This window comes from Garra rufa, chromosome 11, assembly GCF_049309525.1.
Source record: "Garra rufa chromosome 11, GarRuf1.0, whole genome shotgun sequence".
NCBI classification, from domain to species: domain Eukaryota; kingdom Metazoa; phylum Chordata; class Actinopteri; order Cypriniformes; family Cyprinidae; genus Garra; species Garra rufa.
The window spans coordinates 32,465,101-32,483,544 of record NC_133371.1 but is presented as its reverse complement, the minus strand read 5'-3'; the positions used below and the strand labels follow the sequence as shown (position 1 = coordinate 32,483,544).

Here is an 18,444-nt window from a genome sequence, read left to right as displayed (position 1 = left end):
AATTGAGATTTATACTTCGTCTGAAAGCTTTTCATTGGTGTATGGTTTGTTAGAATAGGACAATATTTGGTAAATACAGTTAGATACAACTATTTGAAAATCTGGAATCTGAGGGTGCAAAAAAATTCTAAATACTGAGAAAATCACCTTTAAAATTGTCTTTAAAATTCTTAGCCATGCATATTATTAATCAAAAAATAAGCTTTGATATATTTAAGGTAGGAACATGATATTTACTTACCTAATGATTTTTGGCATACAATGACCCATACAATGTATTCTTGCCTATTGCTACAATATGCCCCTGCTACTTAAGACTGGTTTTGTGGTCCAGGGTCACATTGGTAGTGGTTTAGAAGCTAAAACAGAGATAAAATGCAAATGAATTTACTTGGATTAACTCAGTCTGGCTAATTTAATAGCATTTGGCTCCCTCTAGTGAACAAAGTACAAAACAGCATTTAGGAGACTCTATAATCCTTTATTCTGTCATTGTAGAAGTCTGGACTCAATGAAATCCTAGCAGAAGAATACCTAAAAAATGCTCAAACTCCAGAGGACATTCGTGATGCATTTACTGAGATGCTGGGGGATCTTTTTATGGTGATTCCCTCCATTACGGTTGCATCTTACCACAGAGGTTGGTTGCAATATTTCTCCATCAGTAATGTTTTACTGTTGGTTTGCTTTATTTTGCATCATCTTATATTATAACTTTACAGATGCTGGAGTTCCTGTGTATATGTATGAGTTCCAGCACCGACCCAGTTTATATAAAGATCTCAGACCCAGCTTTGTGAAAGCTGACCATGGTGATGAACTTGGATTTGTGTTTGGGGCCTGCTTTTGGGATGGCCATATCAAAGTGGGTATGTAGATCTAAGAATTTGCATATTATTGGCATATTATTATGATACTAGACATTTAGACTGGAAACTGCAAATAATTGAAAGAAAAAACGGTATTCACAAATCTTTATCATCTACAGGACCACTAACTGAGGAGGAAAACCAACTATGCAGAACCACCATGGCATACTGGGCTAACTTTATTCGTACTGGGTAAGTAGTACATCAGTGGCTGGACAGAGCATTAGTTAATGATGGTCCTTTATTCCTTAAATAATGATTATTTTCCACAGCTCACCAAATGGTCCCAATCTGGTGCACTGGCCTGTGTACGACAAGTCTAATAAATACATGAACCTGGGATTGCAGCAAACTGAGGGACAGGATCTAAAGATGGACAAGCTGCGCTTTTTCACTGAGGAATTACCTAAAAAGCTTGCAGCACTCCACAAACCTAATTAGTTATTTCACCAATAAACAGAATGCTTCTACTATAAATAAAATCTAATTTGCACTTCTGTGTGTAAATAATTATTTTTGTCTCCATGCTGTGAAATTGCTCCCAGAGAAACCTTTTGTGTGTTGGTTTGCAACAAGATTTTCTCCACATTTTTCTATTTTTCTCAAATCCAGCCAAAATCTGATCTGTTTGTCTGTATTTTATAGGGAAATATGATAACAAAAACAGACCAAATCATTTCGGATTGCTTTATTAGAAAATAAAAATTTATACTACTATTTATATATCAAATAGTGAAAAAAGATACAGATAGATAGTATCAAATGGTAAAAAAAAAATAATAATAATAATTTTGTTGAAAATCAAATGAAATCTTTCCAATCAAATGATTTCATATTTCAGTATTTATAATACAATACTATTTATTTGTTTTTATTATTTATTTACTATTTATTAAGTCTTTATGTAAATATAGATAAATATATATACATGCATGGATTTTTTTAATATTACATTAATGATGAAGAATAGATTAATATATACTTTAATATTTGTTTTTTCATTTTTATTATTATATACAGTATATATATATATATATATATATATATATATATATATACATACATACACACACACATATACACACACACTTATATATTGAAATATAAAAACACTTGATTAGTAAGATTTATTTACAACAAAATTGTGCATTATATAAATCTGTTATGTGTGTGTGTATATTATATATATATAGTAAATATATATATAATAAATTATGTATATAAATATAGTGAGATTTATCTACAACAAAAGTATATGTAATATTTATTATATAAAATACATATAATTAATTATATATAATATATAAATGTATCAATTTCTATTGTATATATATATATATATATATATATATATATATATATATAACATTTATAATATATAATTAATACAATTATTATGTATAATAAATAAATATATCATCTTTATTTTATTTTTATTATATAGATATATACACACACACACTTTTTATATGTATTAAAATATAAATACATTTGATTAGTAAGATGTATTTACAACAAAATTATGAATTATAAAATGTTTTATATAGATAGATTTTATATAGATAGATGATTAATCATATATGTTTTATTATGGCTACATATTCATTTCTGGAATTTTTGTTACTGTGTATCATAAAAATAAAATATGTTTTTTTTATTAGTTTTATGCAATAATTATAATATAGAATGTGAAGGTATATTTCCAACTATATATATATATATATATATATATATATATATATATAATGTATCATTTTATCATGTATCTTTTTTATCATTTTATTTTATTTTTATTATATATATATATATATATGTGTATATATATATATATATATATATATATATATATGTGTATATATATATATATATATATATATGTATATATATATATGTATATATATATATATATATATATATATATATATATATATGTGTGTGTGTGTGTGTGTGTGTGTGTGTGTGTGTGTGTGTGTGTGTGTGTGTGTATATGTATATACACACACACACACTTTTTTTACGATTTATTTACAACTACATTATGCATTATATTTGATTTTTTATTTTTTTATGGCTACATTCATTTCTGGACAATTTGTGAATGTGTATCATAAAAATAAAATGTGTGTTATTTATTAGTATGATGCAATAACACTAATATTGAATGCGAAGGTGTATTTCCAACTGCCAACATCAATCGTGAACACTAAAAAATACGCAGTGTGCAGTCACGTGCCATCTAGGCGACGTCACTGGATTCCCCCATCCGCTACTGATATTGTTGCGCATGCGCACACTCAGACCAGTTCAGAGCAGCCTGAACATCTTACGCGCTGGGAAGACGAAGCTCCAGCTGAAACATTCAGGGTAAGTATCATCTTACAAGACTTTTTCTGGGGACTTGACGTTAGCAGCTAGAACACAGGTGTTGTCATATCAATAATGCAATTTTCTTATGTACGCAGCGCGAATGAACACGACATGTCAATAAAAAGCATCATTATTGATATTCATTACGTTGCAGGCAGATACCCGTATAAATATATGCGCGAATTGTTATATAAATGTAATTAGCGACGGAATGAACGAGACTGGCGTACTTCACGCATTTTCCGTCTTCCTTTCCGCATTATAAAGTGTGCCATATGATTGCACAGTGTTGTTTACAATAAGAAGGTGGAGGGGGAGGATTCATTTTGCAAGAGTAAACTAATACAGTGCTGGTGCGAAGAAAGTATGAATGATGAGAGCTTTGAGAACATGGCTGTGTCTCAAAACCTAGATAGCATTTTGATAGTGTTTGCCCACATCCACTGTCACTGTGCTTATTTTATTTCATCAGTGTTTCAAGCAACCAGATGCTGATCCATTATGGGTTAATGAAAATATGCACTTGTTATGGAGGCTAAAAACAGAGCCAGTATGACTGTAGGAAATGTTTTGATGGACCCAGTGAATTGTCCTTTGATAAGCTGGTATTTTGACAGGTGCTATTTTAAGACAAGTAAAATAAAACGTCTAAGCGCTGAAGCAGAAGTAAAATGGATTTCAGTAGAGAAATCCATGGTATTACCTGCAACTACATGGAGTCTAGTTTCTTCTCATCTTTCTATTTTCGCTATTTCAGGTACGCCACCTGACTCACACAGTATTTCAGCATGTTGTGAGTAATTGCTTTGTGTGTTGTAAAAAAAAAAAAAAAAGACACTGACTGGATCCGTGCTTGATTTATACTTAGAAGCCATTGTGAATAATATTTGACATTTGACCAAAAAAACAGCCATAAGGGTCAATTGTTTAAATAATAGGTCAATATTTGGCAAAGATACAACTATTTGCATCTGAAAAATCAATATATTCAGAAAATTACCTTTAAGTTGTCCAAATGAAGTTCTTAGCAATGCATATTACTAATCAAAAATTAAGTTTTGATATATTTATGATAGGAAATTTACAAAATATCTTCATGGAACATGATCTTTACTCAATATCGTAATGATTTTTAGCATAAAAGAAAAATCAATAATTTTGACCCTTTAAAATGTATTGTTGGCTATTGCTACAAAAATATACCCATGCAACTTATGACTGGTTTTGTGGTCCAGGGTCACATATACAGTATTTAGTATTATTTGTCACCATTATTATTATATTATTTTTAAATAATATTTTCACTTGACTTGTATATTTTCCTTTTAATTTTAGTTTAATTTTTAGTCATATTGTGTTTTTGTATTTAGTCAATTAGTGCTTCACCTTAAATATTTAATTTTATTTAATGGCAAGGCAAAATGTATAATTTTCTATAAGGTTTCATCTTATATTTATATTTTATTTTATCACAACTTTAATAAAATGTTTTTGATAGAGATTATAGTTTACCACAATAACTCAAGTCATCTGTAGCCTTAATCACGATGTGCTTAAATATAAGTTGCTATGATAATTATTGTTAACAAGACCCAAGCATTTGTTAGGTTTTCCTTATTTTTTCAATCACAACCCATTTTTTATTATGGAAAGTCAGGTCACCGAGTCCTATTAGTCAGATAAACCTGGTATCCAGGCCTCATAAACATGGCTACATATTTTTAAACTCTAGTGGTTTGAGATAAGAGTGCTCTTGTTTCCAGCCAAGCCGAGGATCATTTTTCTTGTCCTATTCAAGTGCAGGTCATTGATGAAAAGCTCAGTGTTAGAAGCAATTCTCAGTCTGCGCGTTGTGTGCAGTGTCTCGTGGAAAAGAGTAATTTTATGTGACTTTTATTGAATCTGATGCTCTCTGGTTAGAAGCATTGATCCATTTAGGCTTGGTTTATGAGTCTGATTGTGTGCATCGGTCAGCAGCTAGCTTCGATCGTACAGGACGACAGTCTTAAGTTCACAGCGTCTGATACCGTGACAGATCCGAGGGAGGTTTCCCTTGAGGAAATAGAAGGACATGTTGTGTAATGATGCAAATGAAACAACCTCAGATTAACCTCTCTGTGGTCTTATTTTCACATGCTCTCTCACACCATGTATACTGAGAAATTATTCGCACTTGATATATAGATATCTGCAAGCTTTTGCGTGATTTTTAAATTTAGATGAAATCTGAGCTTTTTTTTTGTCTGGGTTTTGTCTGGTAGCGTATCACTATCCTGCATGGTTAGTAATTATTTTGTTCCCTACTGCAGATCCTCAGTTTTACTTCTTGTTTTTATACCAGCATGTAATCTGAATCAGTATATATTTGCATTTTGCTTGAAATGCATAAACAAGTGATCAAGTTCAGTGGTTCTCAAAGGAGTCGGTTACAGGTCAGTTCTGATAGCAGAGACAGCCAGGAAAAAACTATGACAAATGCAAATAATAAAATGCATAGATATGATGCAAAATAATAGATGGGCCATTCTATAGAATTGGTTCAAAGACAGAGTTAGAAACGGCTTGTGTTTTTTCCCACAAATTTTGTATGTATGCAAATTGTATAATATCCGAGGTACACATTTCCAGTAAATGTGCAGTTAATAGTCATATTGTATTTAGAAAGTAGAAAGTTTTGGAATATTTGTCATCTCCCCAAATTTGTCACTACAGAAACACAGTAATATATAATTTAATAAGAAGGATATATTTACCTATTTTTTATAAGCTTTTGCTTACAACTTCCTTGTAAATATATACTGCTCAAAAAATAAAGGGAACACTTGCGGATACATTGTGTTGTTTAAGTGTTCCCTTTATTTTTTGAGCAGTATATTTATTTTTCTATTTTCTTAAAATGTTTTTAGAGGGAAATCAATAACGATTACAATTCGAACAATATTTAAAGTGTAATTTATGAGATTTGTTGTATTTTGAATGCAATTTTTCTTTGTAAAAGGCAAAGAGTTGATCATACGTAGGATTTGTTAGTATGAATATATATATACACTAAACCAAACACTCATTATATTATAACATCTTAGTTTATAATTTAATATACTTTATTTTTGCCAAAACATTCCATGTTTCGGGTGTGACAGCACATTTTTGAAAGTGACAGTAATGTTTTGGCAGTGAAATTCTGTTTATTTCCCTCAAATAAAGGATTATGTGTTCCCTTTTGTCATTACCGAAACAATGATGACTGTTACGACAGTGCCAATTTAATGGGATAACACCCCAAAAAACTAAGATCTCACTACCGAAACGTCACCAAATGTTTCAGTCATGACTGTTTCGGTACTGACAATTTTAGCTACTTTTTAACCTAGCTCAAAGATGCTAATCAGCACATGGTTAGCTAGCACAGTTCTAAACTGGTTCTGTAGTGACGTTCTTTAAAGTTACACACTAATTTTTCTTAGTTTTGAACACGTTTACTTCAAAATGATGGGGCATATCTACTCACCATGTAACTACGAGAAAGAGAGACATAAATATTTCCTGAACATAAATGTAGGGGTGTAGTTCAACTCAGTCTCAGCCAGTGGACTAAAACATACAGTTTCAGTAGCGACATGAAAATACGGGACATGTTTTTTTTACATAAAATTTCATAATTTACAAAGTTACAATTTAAAAAGGTATTTTTAGAAAACAACAATGGAATAGACTGCAAAAATATTTTCAATATCATTTTCATAAGTTGAAATGTAGGGGTTAGGGTTCAGGACAGCCACCTCCCAATTGCAAGTATGCACTAAATGATTCTATATATATATATTAAGCTTACTGATATTTTATTATTTTATAATATTATTTGGGTTTCAATAGATAATAAAATTATCTTAGTAAACATCTAAGATTTGAATACATAAATGCTTTTTAAATATGTTTTTTTTGGTTGTGGGACAGCACAGCAGTTTGCACCAATTCTGTAGAAAGGCCCATATATATTTATGTGAATTTAATTTTAGCGTTTGCTTTTATTAACATTTTTGTATGTTTCTGTGTGATAAGAATTTTAGCAGGTGTTGTGTCACTGCTTGACATTCAGTGTAACATCTGGGCCTTGATGCAAAAGTCATGAAAAGCTTTCTAGTTTTTTGACCGACTTGACCTTGCACACAAGCCAACCCAATATCCCCCTCTCTGAGACATTCATCACACATGTAATTATCTTTCTCTCTGCACTGCTGACTCTGATATAACTGCACTGCTTTGGTAACCCTAACCCTCAAATCAGTGGACCAGCTCGCCTGTGTCCTATCACTCTGACAGCAGATCCTCTGTGTTGGGCCTCAAGGCTCACAACGAAGGGGCATTTTAATGGATGGATGGATGGATGGAGTAAAAAGAGGGGGGTAGTGCTCCTTTGCAGGGAGGCAGGAAAATTGCAGCATGTGCATGTACCCCTCTTGAATGCTAAGATTTATAAAGCGCAAAAGAACATGCTCTCCTAGAAAAGCAGCCATGTGTAGTTTGGTATTGGTCTGAGCACTCACCCTAACATACAGCTGTTTTTTTCCGCCTTGTGCTTCTCAAAGATAAGTGTGAAAAGAGGCGGGTGCAGTTGACACTCATTCTGGTCAGTGTGTGTGTGTGTGTGTGTGTGTGTGTGTGTGTGTGTGTGTGTGTGTGTGTGTGTGTGCACTTGTGAGCACGTATGCCAGCCAAGTCACGCTCCTCCAGCTCTGCATTATGTAACCATCCTCTCAGTCCTAATACATTTCTCAGGGTTTTGTCAAAAGCCTAAGGGGATGTAGTTTCTGGCCTTTTTGAGTCTTGTAAAAGTAATTCAGGTAATTGCAGTTGACAGTTGAGGTCAAACGTTTACTTTTCCCTTTTAAAATCTGCAAAATGTTAATTATTTTACCAAAATAAAAGGAATCATACAAAATGCATGTTACTGTTTATTTTGTACTGACCTGAATAAGACATTTCACATAAAATGTTTACATATAGTCCACAAAAAAAAAATAGCAGTTGAATTTATAAGAATGTCTCCTTGGTTCTTAATACTGTGTTCTTACCTGAATGATCCACAGCTGTTGTTTGTTTGTTTTAGTAATAGTTGTTTATGAGTCCCAAAATTGGTTTTCCAGCATTTTTGTGTATTTGAAATCTTTCCAACAATGACTATGATTTTGAGATCCATCTTTTTACACTAAGGACAATTGAGAGACTCATATGCAGCTATTACAGAAGGTTCAAATGCTTACTGATGCTCCAGAAGGAAAGACAATGCATTAAGAGCCGGAGGGTGAAAACTTTTGAACAGAATGGAAATTTTTCTTAATTTGCCTAAATGTCATATTTTTTTCATTCAGTACTGCCCTTCAGAGACTACAGAAGATACTTACATGTTTCTCACAAGACAAAATCAATTTACCCTGATCTTCAAATTCAAAATGTTTTCACCCCCTGCTCTTAGTGTATTGCGAATCAAGTGTATGTAAACTTTTGACCAAGGTCATTTTTATAAATTCAACTAATATTTTCTCTTGTGGACTATATGTAAACATCTTTTATGTGAAATATCTTATTCAGGTCAGTACTAAATAAACAATAACATGCGTTTTGTATGATCCCTCTTAATTTGGTAAAACAGTTAACATTTTGCAGATTCTGAAAAAGGGAATGTAAACGTTTGACCTCAACTGTATATTGTTTTCATTCAATTCGATTTTACAGAAGCTGCTACTCTGGTAGCCTTGCAGTTATCACTTCTGGAAAATTTTAACCAATAGCCGAAAAACTACTTTTCCAAGCAGTTCCTAATAGATCAAATTAATCCCAAAATGTAAAAAAAAAAATCTCAAAGTTTCATTCTGAAGTAAGTTACACAGTAGGGCCGGGGTTTGAGACAAATTGCATGATTCAATTCGATTCACAAGCGTTCGATTCGATTCAATTCAATATCAATTATACTGGATATATATCAAGTATAGTACATGCCAAATCTTATAATTAACTAATGCTCTAAAATATATATATGAGAGTCAGTTGGTACTACATTACTATAATACTGAAGGTAAAATGAACTGATTTATATACAGTACAAACGCTTAAATTACCCAAAAACAAGTTTTTATAATAATAAAGTCACAACTACATAATTATATTTATACCTTGAGTCATTTTCTGAAATATAAACATTTAAATTGTTTTAATTATGATTAAAACATTATGATTTTTACTGTTCTTTTGTTGTATGACAGCCAACACTTGAACAGTAAAAATCATAATGAACATGTTATATGGTGCATCTATTTAGCAAAATGCTCCTCTAGAGTATATTTTTCTAGCTAACTAGCTAACAAAATTAGGATGATGGTGACATAAAATCTTTTTAACACTGATCCAACATAACCACTGGCATCTTTTGGGGCTATATATATATATATATATATATATATATATATATATTTTTTTTTTTTTTTTGTCCTTGTTAGAGCTTGACAACCCTTTGTGACTGCACTTTTGTGGTATTGAAAATATACTTTTGTTCTCCATTGCAGTAAGGAAGTTACAGAAGCTCATTTCTGCCACTAAATAAAAATATTAAAAAAGGTAATTGTGACTTTTTTCTTCCAATTTTAACATTTTTCTCAGAATTGTGAGATTTAAACTTACAATTCTGAGAAATAAACCCATAATTCTAAGAAATAAGGTCAGAATTGCAAGATATAAACATTTTTCATTTTTGAACTGTCCCTTTAACACTCCACTGATCCAACATAACCACTGGCGTCTTTCGGGGCAAAGTGAACTAGCCTTTCATTTGAGAAGGATATGTCACTTGAGTTGTATGAGGAGCAGATGGCATTTTCACACAGGCAAGATTAAGTACTTGTGTATATTATACTGTATCTATGATATCAAATCAATACCATATTTGATGTCCTAAAGGTCTGAGAGGGAAAGACACTCACTGTATTAAACAGATGGCATCATTGTGGTTGCACACTATGTCTAGTGCTTCATAGTAACACATGCGTTTGCACTGAGATTCTGTGCAATGGGTTTCATAATAATGCAACATCGTATTAACAGGCTCTGACAGACTCTGCGTTGCTTCATGCTGTGGTCCGTCTGTATAAACACAGCTGCAAGGAAGTTTACCACAAAAGAGGACATTAAAGCACTCTACCATAATCTTACACTTCATGAAAATGTTTTGAATGCCTGAATCTTATAATATAATTATATATAATAAATAAAATAATGTTAAAAATATATTATACGATACCATTCGAAAGTATAGGTTGAGCAAGAAAAGAGTAGTTTAAAGAAATTCAGCATTTTTTCAAGATATGTTATAAAAGATTTCTATTTTAATGCTCTTTTCATTAAATAAATACAAAAAATATCGATTAAAGGTATAGTTCACCTAAAAATGAAAAATAGGTTATTAATTAGTCACCCTCATGTTCTAAACACATAAGACCTTTGTTCATGTTTGAAACACTAATTAAGATATTTTTGATCAAATCTGAGAGCTTTCTGATGTCACATGGATTATTTGTTCTTTTTTTTAGGTCCAGCCGATGTGACAAAATTGTGGAGCTACAAACAACCTCTGAGTTTTTTTTAGCTGACATCATATCTCACCTAGTGACTGAATTGCCCCATAACAAAGTATGGAGGGGGCCGTGGTGAACAACCTCATAGACTTTGACTCGCCCCCAGAAGGGACAGCACCCTCTGTCCTCGGACCTCCCAGTGGGGTGGGCTTTTTCTCATCTGAGCCTCTCGTCCCTGAGCCTACGAGCGATGCCACCATGGAGCCCCTTCTACCAGAGCCAATGGTACCCACACATACTTCCCACAGAGAAGTCGACAGTGACGCTACCGAATCTGCTGACAGCGACAATGAGGACACAGAATCCCCATCGCACCCATCGAGTACGCGGCGGTCCTCATCCTGCTCCAGTCACAGCGCTGAGGACGCAGAGGAGACGGAGATAAGAGCATTCATGAAAACCTACGTGGCCAAGCTCTTCCATGGAAGGTGATTTGCTTCACAAACTACATGTGTCAGCATAGAACACAAAAAGAGATGTTTTGCAGAATGTTAATGCTGCTGCTGTCTTTCATAAAACTAGAGTTAGGACAAAATAGCACCATAAAATTTTTTGAAAGTGACTTGTGTGCATATTCCAAGTCTTCTGAAGCCATGTGATAATTTTGAGGAACAAAGCAAATATAACTTTTTCTTTTGACAAATTTTGCCATAGCTCACAAATCTCATTCATACAAGATGCAATGCTACTGAGTTTACATTTTGCAGTTTTTACTTTTTTCTAAACTCGCAATTGTGAGTTATAAAGTCAGAATTGCGAGATATACAATTCTGACTTATTTTCTCCGAATTCTCAAAATTGTGAGTTTTAAACTAAATTCTGAGAAATAAACTCATAATTCCAAGAAATAAAGTCAGAATTGTGAGATAAACTAGCAATATCTCGCAATTGTGACTTTTTTTTTCTCAGAATTGCAAGTTTATATCTCGCAGTTCTGACTTTATAACATGCAATTAACTCGCAACTGTGAGAAAAAAGTTAGAACTGTGAGATACAAACTTGCATTTGCGATAAAGTCGGAATTAATCATTTTTATCTTACAATTGTTTTTCTCGCAAATGAGTTTGTCGCAATTTACTTTTTTTCTCCGAATTGTCAGAAAAAAAGTCAGAATTGTGACATAAACTCGCAAATGCAAGAAAAAAATTCTGAATTGCGAGATACAAATTTGCATTTGCCAGAAAAAAGTCAGTCATGTAGAGTTTTTATCTCATAGTTCTGACTTTTTCTCGCAACTGAGTATATTTCACAATTCTAAGAAAAAAGTCAGAATTGCGAGATATAAACTCAAATTTGTGAGAAAAAAGTTAGAATTGCGAGTTTTATCTCACAATTCTGACAAATCTCTTAATTGAGTTTATATCACAATTCTGAAAAAGAAAGAATTGCAAGATACAAAAATCAGAATTGCGAGATACAAACTCACGTGAGAGAAAAATGTCAGAATGTATTTTTTTATCTCACAATTCTGACACAATTCTGACTTTTTCTTATAATTGTGTAATTATAATCACAATTATAAGAAAAAAGTAAGAATTGTGAGTTTATATCAGAATTGATACAAATTCACAATTGCGAGATATATGTGAGTTTATATCTCACAATTCTGACTTTATAAGTGAGAATTGCAAGATACAATCTCGAATTTGCGAGTAAAAAGTTTATATCACAATTCTGAGAAGAAAAAGTGAGTTGTGAGTTGTCAGAATTGTGAGTTTATATCTTGCAATTCTGATTTTATAACTTGCAATTGCGAGTCAGACTTGTGAGATAAAAAGTTGCCTTTTTTTACATTTTCATTCAGTGGCAGAAACTGGCTTCCATAGAAAGTCATAGGGATTTGAAACACTTTTATTTTTTTGGTGAACTGTTCTCTTGAATGAGGAAGAAACTTTAGTCAGAATAATCGAATTATAGTCACACATGTCAACTTATGTATATGTATGCATTTGTTCCTATAGTTTAAAGTACTCTTCTGCTCTCCCTGTCCCTTTCTCTTCCTGCTGCTACTCCTGGTTCCTTTAATTCTCTTTTCCTCGCTCAGGGAGGACTTTGATCAGGAAGAGAAGGCTCACTTTGGAGAGCTGTGCACTGGAGAGAACGGAAAAGGCAGGGAGTGGTTCGCCAAATATGTCAGTGCGCAGGTATGAAAGCAGCAACGCTAAGCAAGCATGAAAACACAATCACTGCATCGCTATTCCAATTTCCAAACATTTTAATTTTAATTGTATAAGTTATTATGGTGATGGTTTAGACCTTTTTTTACACATTCTGCAGCTTAGATGTGTGAACAGTGCTGTTATTGTTAACTACAGTGAGGAAAAAAATTATTTGATACCCTGCTGATTTTGTACATTTGCCCGCTGACAAAGAAATGATCAGTCTATAATTTAAATGGTAGATTTATTTTAACAGTGAGAGATTTGATTTGATTTGCATTTTAAAGAGTGAAATAAGTATTTGATTCCCTATCAGTCAGCAAGATTTCTGGCTCCCAGGTCTCTTTTATGCAGGTAAAAAGCTGAGATAAGGACCACTCTCATAAAGGGAGTGCTCCTAATCACAGCTTGTTACCTGTATAAAAGACACCTGTCCACAGAAGCAATCAATCAGTTTCCAAACTCTCCACCATGGCCAAGACCAAAGAGCTGTCCAAGAATGTCAGGGACAAGAGTGTAGACCTACACAAGGCTGGAATGGGTTACAAGACCATTGCCAAGCAGCTTGGTGAGAAGGTGACAACAGTTGGTGTGATTATGCAAATGAAAGAAACACAAAATAACTGTCAACCTCCCTCTGTCTGGGGCTCCATGCAAGAGCTTCAATGATCATGAGAACGGTGAGGAATCTGTGGAGCGAGTTGCCAAACGTCAGCCTCGAAACCTTAATGACTTGGAGAGGGTCTGCAATAAGGAGAGGGACAAAATCCATCCTAAGATGTGTGCAAACTACTACTACGAGAAACGTCTAACCTCTGTGATTGCCAATAAGGGTTTTGCCACCAAGTACTAAGTCATGTTTTGTGAAGCGGTCAAATAATTATTTCACTCATTAAAATGTAAATCAATTTATAACGTTTTTGAATTGCGTTTTTCTGGATGTCTTTGTTGTTATTCTGTCTCTCAATGTTCAGATAAACCTACCATTAAAATTATAGACTGATCATTTCGTTGTCAGTGGGCAAAAGTACAAAATCAGCAGGGGATCAAATAATATTTTTCCTCACTGTAAATTTAGTACTGTTTAAAATAGTTTTAGAGAATTGAAATGCTGCAACAATATAAGTAACTCTAAAATAACACAGTGTGTGTGAATGGTGCATATTAATTTCTTCACCTCTGTTTAACAGGTTAGAGTGATCACGCTGTGCATGTGAAAAACAGCTGTAATAAGCCTATTTTTCCTGTCACATACTAAACATAGCAAAAAAATTAGCAAATGTATTCATCAACACAACCTTTTGCAACAAAGGATTTTATGAAGCAACACAAAATAATGAAGCGGGCTACACACCCATTTTTGGAAAACTCAATGCTGTTAAATGTAATCTTTAACAAATTTGAAAATGATTATCCATTTTTCACTGTACATTATAATGTGATGCTTTTAAAATCTTTTTAAAAAAAAAGAGGATGTGGAACATAATCTTTACTTAAAAGAAAAATCGATAATTTTGACCCATAGGCTACAATGTATTTTTGGCTATTGCTACAAATATACCTGTGCTACTTAAAACTGCTTTTGTGGTCCAGGGTCACATATAGACTCCATGTACCAATCTCTTTCTCAAAGATTAAGAGAACTTGTGCAATAAAATGTGCATAACCAAACACAGTTGTGATGATAACCATGCTTTGTGTTTGCAGCGCTGCCACTCCAAATGTGTGAGTGAACAAACGTTCTACAGGCTGGTTCAGTCCTTCGCCGTTGTTTTATTTGAGTAAGTATATCAGCGATAATATCTCAGTTGTATGTTTGACATTACATGGAAGCCAAACCAAACTGCTGAGAGCAAATTCGTAAATTTTCTGTTGAACTCTTGGCAAATCAATGTGTGACTTACATGTGACCCATATATGATTGACTGACAGATGTCACCAGGTGGATGATTATGGCCCAGCCAAACACCTCATGACCATGTGCTTCACATATTACCACATGGGTAAGAGAGTTCACCATTACTATTAAGCAAGCATACTGTGGAGAATGTAAGAATCTGATAAAGAAACGTCCAGACCTCCTCTCACTTCCTGTTACAGCCTATGACTCAGACATTACTGGCACTGCCTCTTATTGTTTTGGAAAAATTTAACAATGTCATTTTAATGTGTTTTCAATGGAGGCTGGTTTATATGACCTGGTATAAAAACTAGTGATGTGGGAAAAGGTACATATGTGACCCTGGACCACAAAACCAGTCATAAGTTGCACGGGTATATTTGTAGCAATAGCCAACAATACATTTTATGGGTCAAAATTATCCATTTTTATTTTAAGTTTTATTATTATTTTAAGCTTCATTTGGAAGACTTTAAAATTTATTAGTAATATGCATTGCTAAGAACTTGGACAACTTTAAAGGCAATTTTCTCGATATTTCGATTTTTTCTTTTTGGACCCTCAGTTTCCAAATTTAAAATAGTTGTATCTCAACCAAATATGGTCCTATCCTAACAAACCATACATCAATGGAAGGCTTAGTTATTCAGTTTTCTGCTAAACCTTATGACTGTTATGACTATTAATAATTATTTAGCAAGGATACATTTAATTGTTTAAAGGTGACAGTATAGACATATGGTATTACAAAATATTTCTATTTCAAATAGATTAATTTTTTTAAAGAAAATTCAGCTTTGTCATCACAGAAATAAATTACATTTTAAAATATACTAAAATAGAAAAGAGTTACTTATTTAAAATATTTCACAATATTACTGTATTTACTGTATTTCTGTATCCGGGTATTAAGTCTAGACAAATGATCTCTTGTACTAAAATATGTGACCCTGGACTACAAAACCAGTCATAAGGTTAAATTTTACAAAACTGAGATGAAAGCTCAATAAATAAGCTTTCTATTGATGTATGGTTTGTTAGGATAGGACAATATTTGGCCGAGATACATCTATTTGAAAATCTGGAATCTGAGGGTGCAAAAAAATCTAAATACTGAGAAAATCACCTTTAAAGTTGTCCAAATTAAGTTCTTAACAATGCATATAACTAATGAAAAATTACATTTTGATGTATTTACAGTAGGAATTTTACAAAAAATCTTCATGGAACATGATCTTTACATAATTTCCTAATGATTTTTGGCATAAAAGAAAAATCAATAATTTTGACCCATACAAAGTATTTTTGGCTATTGCTAAAAATATACCCCAGCGACTTAAGACTGGTTTTGTGGTCCAGGGTCACATATATAGTAGAAAACCAATGAAAAAAATTACGTTATTTCAAAAATCCACATCGTTTCTTACGTATTTTGTACTATTGGGGACGCCATTACTTTCAGTGATGTAAAATGGTTGCACTTTGTGAGCTACTGGTTCTACCTCGTTCTATTTTTACAGCAAAACAACTTGGAATACACAACTCGGAAAAAGAAATACTGAGTCATGTGTGGCTTTTGGTTGTAATTTTCAGTTGAAGGGCAACAAGAGAAACGATGCAAGTCTTTACTGCTTTCATAGCGATAAGAAAAGAAGAAAAGAATGGAAAGATGCCTGTGGATGGATAAAACTTCCTAAAGACCAGCGTCTTTGTTCTCTCCACTTAAGCCCTGATGGCTTTGAGGCTTTTAGTAGACCACAGCTACTCAAAGAACTTACAAATGGCAGAGACAAGAAACCCTAGATGCCATCCTGGCAGGATGTAAACATGCGGCGCTTGTCATGAGTTTCTTAGTGTGAATTTCAGGAGTGTTTAGATTTTTTTCTGGAAAATCGATAGCACGGCATTTGGTTTAAGCCTACACTTATATTCATCGCCACCTGTAAGCTCTTTTAGCAGCTGTGGTTGTGTTGCGGTAAAAATAGCAACAGGTAGCGCCAGGAGTGCAACTATTTAACATTATCGAAATAATAACATTGTCCAAAATATGATATAACAATCTTTCATGGGTTTTCTACTACATATTTCAGAAAGAGACATCAATTACATTTATGTTAAGCCTTACAAGTTCCCTTTAAGAATCGTTTTGCAATCAAATCATGATTTTTAAATTGAAATCTAATTGTAAGGTGCCTAAAGAGATTCTCACTCATAATATACACAGCGTGTGACTGCCTAGTATGGCTTTTTAATGAAATTCATTTTAATTTGTAATGAATATATGCGTGCGACAGGTAAGTCGCAGCTGTCTCCCACAGAGCTGCTGGAGAGGCCCAGCGGGGGGATCGACTCGTACCTGCGCAGTGGAAAGGTCTGGCTCTCTGGGAAGAAAGATATCGCGGAGCGACTGCTCAAAAACACCTCCGCTAAGTCTGATGTTAAAGGATTCTTTGGGGGTCTGGAGAGCAAACTGAGAGGACCCTTGGGCCGAAAGAATGAGTGGGTGATTTTCTGTCACTCTTTTAATTAGTAACGCTTCTGCCAGTCTCAAACTTATCCTGTTCTCGTTCTGTCCTCCTCAGAGACACAGACAAACCCGCAGAACAGAAAACCAAAACTCCAGGTAGTTCACAATGTACCACCACTGTGTTTTTTAATCAGGTGTTCTCTAGTTCTCACCTGTGGTAACCTCTTGTTATGTCTATGTTATAGCAGTTTTTTGATGTCTCACTTAGGGTTTTCTCTTTGTATAGTAGTGATGTGATTTAGTGGTTAAGAATCTGGGTTGGTCACCCAAACCATTCTGTGCTGTTTAGCAAGACCTTTAACCCAGAGGGATAATTTCTGTAGACATGTGTAGGTGTTTAAGGTATTAACTGTGTTTATTTCTGTTTGTGTATCCTGTAGTTTCTCCCCCCTCTCTCTCCAGATAGAAAAGAAGAGGAGAAAATTTACTTGTACACACACCTGAAACAGCAGCCCATTTGGTAGGTTGTCAATAATCTTTTTTTTTCCTACATAATATTGAAATTTACAGCTCAAGTTGTTCCTAAAATGTATCCTTTCACATAATCAGGATTTGAACCACATTTATGGACCACATTTGTGCCATCCTGTCAGTGTTTTAAAGGGGTTATTTCTACGGTGGCCGACAGAGGCCAACGCGCTGCAAACAAGAAAACACATGCAAACAGAAAAAACGACAACAATTAAGAACATCTTCATCCGTTTGACAACACAGGGCGCTGCAAATCCTCGCAACGCAAACACAAATACGGGAAACGCGCTGCAAATCTCACAACACAACCAAACTCAGAAACACGCTGCAAACACACGAGGGCGCTGCAAACTAACAAACGCGCTGCATATAGATCGGTCCACAACGGAAATGTTTCAGGGGGACCTCAAAAAGTGACGAAACCATCTGGGACCTGATTATTTATATCACTATATCACCTGATTATTTATATCACTATCACCTTTAAATTGATACTATACTATCACTAAAAGGTGATAGTTCACCG

At 33.7% G+C, this 18,444-nt stretch overlaps 2 protein-coding genes across 2 annotated transcripts in view; both read left to right on the top strand.

Annotated features, from left to right (window-relative positions):
• Window positions 1-103: 103 nt before the first annotated feature.
• On the top strand, window positions 104-1,362 carry ces3 (carboxylesterase 3). The gene is made up of 4 exons (XM_073851125.1): window positions 104-640; window positions 723-869; window positions 989-1,061; window positions 1,142-1,362. Exons 1-4 carry the CDS (start codon window positions 583-585, stop codon window positions 1,308-1,310), a joined length of 447 nt encoding a protein of 148 aa, XP_073707226.1. The 5' UTR covers window positions 104-582; the 3' UTR covers window positions 1,311-1,362.
• A 1,800-nt stretch (window positions 1,363-3,162) lies between these two features.
• kiaa0513 (KIAA0513 ortholog) overlaps window positions 3,163-18,444 on the top strand; it is a 15,866-nt gene continuing 584 nt past the window's right edge. The window contains exons 1-7 of the mRNA XM_073850181.1: window positions 3,163-3,233; window positions 10,817-11,289; window positions 12,906-13,005; window positions 14,728-14,801; window positions 14,953-15,023; window positions 17,215-17,419; window positions 17,503-17,604. Of these exons, the coding sequence (XP_073706282.1) occupies window positions 10,919-11,289; window positions 12,906-13,005; window positions 14,728-14,801; window positions 14,953-15,023; window positions 17,215-17,419; window positions 17,503-17,604 (923 nt within the window). The 5' untranslated portion in view covers window positions 3,163-3,233; window positions 10,817-10,918. The remainder of the gene's footprint in view (window positions 3,234-10,816; window positions 11,290-12,905; window positions 13,006-14,727; window positions 14,802-14,952; window positions 15,024-17,214; window positions 17,420-17,502; window positions 17,605-18,444) is intronic.